This window comes from Triturus cristatus, chromosome 2_2 (genome assembly GCF_964204655.1).
Source record: "Triturus cristatus chromosome 2_2, aTriCri1.1, whole genome shotgun sequence".
NCBI classification, from domain to species: domain Eukaryota; kingdom Metazoa; phylum Chordata; class Amphibia; order Caudata; family Salamandridae; genus Triturus; species Triturus cristatus.
In genome coordinates this window covers 361,598,709-361,604,708 of record NC_140582.1, presented here as the reverse complement: position 1 = coordinate 361,604,708, position 6,000 = coordinate 361,598,709, and the positions used below count along the sequence as shown (strand labels likewise).

The 6,000-nt window shown below is 49.6% G+C and overlaps 1 protein-coding gene across 1 annotated transcript in view; it reads left to right on the top strand.

Annotated features, from left to right (window-relative positions):
- The first annotated feature begins 1,294 nt into the window (after positions 1–1,294).
- Positions 1,295–6,000, top strand: part of ARSJ (arylsulfatase family member J) — a 332,315-nt gene continuing 327,609 nt past the window's right edge. Inside the window, exon 1 of the mRNA XM_085641481.1 lies at positions 1,295–2,462. Coding sequence (XP_085497607.1) covers positions 2,107–2,462 — 356 coding nt within the window. The 5' untranslated portion in view covers positions 1,295–2,106. The remainder of the gene's footprint in view (positions 2,463–6,000) is intronic.

The window sequence follows — 6,000 nt, the reverse complement described above, 5'->3', positions numbered from 1 at the left end:
TAGCGTGTATTATATCTGCATGACTGAACAGAAAATGTGTGAAAACTATGCGGCAGCAACCTATGTAGGTCAACCATTTCTGCGCGAGAGGAGAAAGTTAATTGTTGGACAGACATATGGGAACCACACTCCTGCCAAGGAGGAAGTGCATTTTGCCAAACTTCTCAACGTGGAGATGCGCTGTTTTCAGAGCCAGAAACAAATAATTCGAACGGCATGTGCATATCACGAGAATAGTCCGAATACAAATGAGATAACAGCAGTAGACGCATCTAAAGTGAATTGGAGAACCGGGCGGCGTTTCAAAAGGATTTCAAGGAAAAGAAAAAAAAAAATTAATAGAAACTCCTGCAGATTGAGAGGTAGGTGACGTGAGATAAAGATAAAGAGGAAGGCTGAAAAGGAAGGATAAGCCTTCTTTTCGTGGAAAAGTGAAGATGCGTGAATGGTGATAGTGTGTAATAAATTTATCTCAGAACCTCTGCTCCTTGGGCGACTCTACAATAAAGTTATTTGCACGAGCACTCAACAGAGCGCGTCACCTTAAACCAGCCGCAGAACCTCGCCACGTCTGCGCTGTATGTATGACCTCTCCTTTTGAATCCGTGATACCGGCCACCCCCGCCCCTTGGGTCACAGCGAGACTTGTGTTTTCTCTTGTAGTGCAGTCAGTCACAATTGGACATGAATTAGTCAGCCAGGCAGAGAGACAATAGCGGGGATGGTCCGTCATTCGGTGAAGCCGGTCACCTCCTCTGTGGAGGAGGCTCAAAAGTCACTGAGGCTGCAGTCACTGACAGGGGAAACAAAGCCAGGAGATTTGGAAACAAAGGAGAGGGGGCTCGTGCAGGGCGGGCGGCGGGCGATTTACCCCTCCCTCGACTGACAGCGCAAGAGCGACGGAAGGTGAAGTCCTTAGAGGACTTTCCCAAGAAGTTCTGGCTTCTTGAACGCCCCCTCCCCCTTCTCCCCCAGGGGGTTTGCTCGCTCATAAAATCTTCCTCAGTCACTGCTGGCAATGAAGCGGGTGGGAGGGGGGGGGCCTCGGGAGGATGTGTCTTGGGAGGAAATTAAATTGCGGCGAGGTGAAGAGAGGAGCCCAGGGAGTGACTGACCGCACACTCCCTCTAGCTCCGTTTCGATTACCTTTAGGGGGGCGGGCCGTGAGCCACCACAGCTGGAGGGACACGTAATACTGGTGGAGATGCTCTTGGCCATTAACCGGAATTTGAACACCCCGATGGAGGGAGAAACTAAGCCGGGTCTGAGGGCAGCGCACGGGAGGAGCAGGGATGAGCGCCTCCAGAATAAATAACACCCACGAAAAGACGCGTTCAGCGTGAGATCTCCGCGGCAGATGTACCGGCAGAAGCATTTTCAGGAATCTCACTGTAAACAGAAGTGAAGAAGTTGCAGACAGAGTCAACGCGAGTTGAAAGTCCTCTGACTCGGGCAGACACGCCGAAACTTGGGCAAGCTGAAGAGGGAAAATTTGAAGTAAAAAGGGAAAATGCTATTTGAAAGTTAGCTGACTGATATTTTAGGAAGGGATAAGTTACATGTGAAATATATACACTTTTGTTAAAACGTCGAGAGCACGGAGTATATGCAGGCTGCTTTTGCTTCTCGCTCACAACACCCCAACACATTGAGAACTGCTCAGCCAAAGTGCCTCACTAGTGTCCGTGAAACAGGAAGTGTACACCTCAGACCTATGCCCACGTAAAGTAGTGCATCAGCCAGTCGAACCTACCTACCGCCCCGACTCACCCAAGAGTGAAGCATAACTCACGAGCCGGTTCCAGACAGCACCGGGCATCACGCAGCTGTCAGTGGCAGCCTCCCCGCCCCTCCACGTGCCCTGACCGGGAGCTTCTGCAAGGGTCGCCTGTGGAGCGAGAGGGCACGCTCGGACAGTAGCCGATCCATCTCCTGTCACTCACTGCAGCTACGTTTTTTTTTCTTCGTCTACGGTTTCGGGTCTCTGCAATGAGTCTCCCCGAGGACGCCAGCCTCTCCCTCGGTGTCCCTCTCACACTGAGCATCTCCCGCGCAGCATTGCCACTGCCCTAGCTAGAGGGAGTTCTGCCCGCTGGCTGGAGGAGGATGCGCGTGCTGGGGGTGCTGTCCGCCTTCTCTGTGGTCAGCCTGCTCTCCTACACCCACCTGGCGTGGGGAGCGGCGGGGGTCGGCAGGGGCGCCCCTCGTGCCGGGGCCAAGACGGACCGGAGGCGCCCGGTGCATCCCCGGCAGCAGAAGCCCCCCTCGCCGCCCCCCTCCTCTTCCCAGCCTCACATCATCTTTATCTTAGTGGATGACCAGGGTTACAGGGACGTGGGCTACCACGGGTCTGAGATCAAGACTCCCACCCTGGACAGGCTCGCGGCGCAGGGGGTGAAGCTGGAGAACTACTACGTGCAGCCCATCTGCTCGCCGTCCAGAAGCCAGTTCATGACTGGGAAGTAAGTTCACCGAGGGCTTTGAGTGGGATGCAGAAGGGGGCGGGGGGGGGGGGGGGGGGTGGGGGTCTCTAAGAAGCGCATGACTTGTGTAATTTGTGGCATGGCTCAAACAACGACATTGCATTTCTGTCATGTCCATACTGTGCCACCCGACTGGTATTTTGATTTCTGGCTGAGATTTCGTTTTTTGCAACCAGATATATAAGGCAGCAACCAACAGATTGTGAACCAGACAGAGCTATTGGCTTTGTTAGCTGTTTAGGATAAATGAGTAGCAATGATTTTGTTGTGAATAATATTGAAAATATTTCAATTCTGAAAATGTAAGACTGAATTAAAATTCCTTAGTCCTGTGGTAGGGGCAGTGGACATCAGACTAGAGTGTCTCATTCATTCACTTATGTCCATTCTACTTTGGACAACTGCGCTCTTTTCTCTTCTCAATCAATCAATCAATGAAAACTTTCTTCTCATATTGTCCATCTACATATCTGACACCTCATGTCTTTCGTCTACAGCACCCTCTTTTCACTGTCTCCTGAATGTATGTCCTCGCATCTCCTTCGCGTCATCACCCCCAAACACACAACGCACCTACGCACCTGTAAGCACTGTTTTTTTCTACTACTTTCGCCTTCTCAATAATTTGACATCTGCGTACCTCCTTCACACACAGCTGCACAGAATCACAATTGTATCTGGAACACGTGGTCATTGCTCAGTTTGTTCAGCAGAGAGGCCAAGGATTGGATGACCAAGGCTCCGATTAAAAAAGAGTCTCGCACTCGAGATAGAGGCTCCTCAGTCGTGGTGGGATCTCTGCAATGGGAAACTGCAGTGCAGGGAGCATGCCATGAAAAGACTGGTGGTGGGGAAACAAAGGGGGCCATGCAGGCCCCCCTGTTGCCCTTGTGCATGGGGATGAATGCAGGGGGCAAATGCTGTGCTCCCAAGTCTGCATGCACCTCCTTTCATGCATGGCATGGACTGCACAGTCCATGCCATGCAGGAACAGCCTTAGGCACTCCCATTGCAGTGCCTTTTCAGTAGGCACCGCAATGGGACCGCCGTGCCGCCTGCCCGCCAGACAACAAGGAAACTCGTAATCGGGTGGGCGGTGGTCGACTTTGGCAGCCTGGGAGTGGGGTGCTGGCGTGGCGGCCCGCATTCAGGCCGCCAAAGTCGTAATCAGGCCCTAACTCTCTGACATTGAATATCTTAACTGATTAGTGTTATTTGCCAGTATAGTTAAGGACAATAATACAGGGTCTGCTAGGGTCCCATTTTAATGTCCGTTTTTAATTACTACCATGTCTGAGACCAGGAGGTACAAGGCCCACTTGAAGCCCTAAGTTAATTTACACTTTTTCGGAATTACTAGCCACACAGACTGTTATAGGAAAGTCTCTCACATCACTTTTTTATTTCCCAAACTTAAGTTTGTCAGGAAAATTGCACAAAGGGACGGATGGATGTACGGGTAGGCAGATGTGCTTGTCTTGGTGCGTAAATGATGGCGAAATAGACTGAATATTAGATTAATGGATAGATGAAGTGTGGTTGGATGGGTGGGCTGAGGGTAGCTTGATAGTTGGATGGGTGTGCTTTGTGTGGTTGGATGGAAGGGGTTGTGAATGAGTGGATTGGTGTATGCATTCATGCAGGGATGCATGTATGTGTGTATGTATGACTGGATGGATGGATGACTGGTGATGTGGATGGATGGGTGGGTGAGTGAGTGGATGAATATGTTTGAGGAGGGTGGATGGGTAAATGAGTGAATGGGCAAATGTGTTGATGAGCTGATGGGTGAATGAATGGATGGGTGGGGTGTAGATGGATGGGTGGTTGAATGAGGTTGTAGGACAAATGGATGGATGCAGGAAGGAATGGGTGTGGGTAGGAAGGAGTGTGTGGATGGACTGTGGAAGAGATGATTTTGTGGATGGATGGATAACTTGATGAGTGGAAAGATGACATGGATTGATGATTGGATGGACGGTTAAACGGATAGTTTTTAGTGGCTAGATGGATGGACAAAGGGATGGATAGGAAGATGGAAGTGGTGAATTCATGGATAGATCCATAATGGAAGAGTGGATAGATTCTTGATGGAAGGGTGAATAGATGGATATGTGTAAAGCAATTTTTTAGCACAGTGACAACAGCTTTGGACAGATTTAGCTAAAGCTTAAATCCCATATCTACCTATAATTGTCATTAAATTGATTGGGTGTTAAGACAGTTATATTTGCATATTGCACTTTGCAATGTAAAAGTTACTTAACTGCCGGCTGCAGCCTCTCCTCCATCCGAGGCAGGAAACAGGAAGCATACAGGCTCCCAGACTCCCCTAAGCCAATCATGATGCTGCTGTCACCGGCATGGCAGCAGTGTCATGATTGGGTAGAGCACCATGGTTGGGCGCATGTGCAGATGTGTGGAGAACATGCTGAGTGTGCATGACTGTCCGGCCCAAGACGGTTGCCAAACCATCATGTGCTCTGAGAAAGTGCCCACCACTCCTCCCCATGCTTTCTGGGCAGCCCTGCCCCGCCCCACCCGCACCTAAACAGAGCCCGTTTGGAAAAATGAAATGATAATAACATGCTGTTATTATCATTTTATATTTTTATTTTAACTGATGGCTATTGAGAATTAAGACTTCTCTACCAAAAGATTGCACATTTTACATGGTAAGCTGAGATCTGCACCTGACAGTTTCTGGCCATAGAAACTGAATGTTTTTAATTGGCTAAACACAACCTTACTATGTACGTGCTCTGACATGCATTGTGGGATCTGGGACAGGACATAACATTTGCCCTTGATGTTGCTAACAGGTGGTGCATTATGCTGGTACACAGTGGTACGAATAGGACACACATGTTTGAGACTTTTGGGGGTGTTATGGCCATTCGAGCCCCGGTGAAGAGACCAGAGAAATGTTGTGCACAGTTAAGCAGCACCAGTCTCTTACTGGAGCCTGTTATGCGCCTCATATGTACTCTGTGGTTTAGATACTTCTCAGGCAGACACGTCATATGTTTGTTAATAAATATTGCCTCCTTTGACTGGAGCTGAAAATCTAAAGCCTGATTTTCCCAAGTCCAGTTCAAGCAGTAACATTCGTTGCATGCCAGGGTGGCAGGTGAACAAAGAGCAGGCCCCGCTGCCATGGGTAAGGTCTGGCAGAGGCGGCTGGTACAGAGTTCAGAAAGGACACTCCTGTGTACCATACTCGGCCGCGTGAGATCTCAGGAGGAAGGAATGCAGGGTGAAAGGGTCTGCTCCCACCTCATTTCACCCCACTGTGGAATGTAGAGATTAAACAGGAACGTGAGTCAGCATAGAGCGAGTTCACATGCACTTCCGGAAAGACTGTATACACCCTTTTAAGAATGAGGTGATGGCTCGTGCCTGCCCCTCGATCTCATCAGTGGTAGGCAGAGCCCTAGAATTATATGGCTTTGCAGCCACAGCAATTTCTTCATAATTACTGATTTGTGCCATAATCCAACATCTGCTGCATAATCTG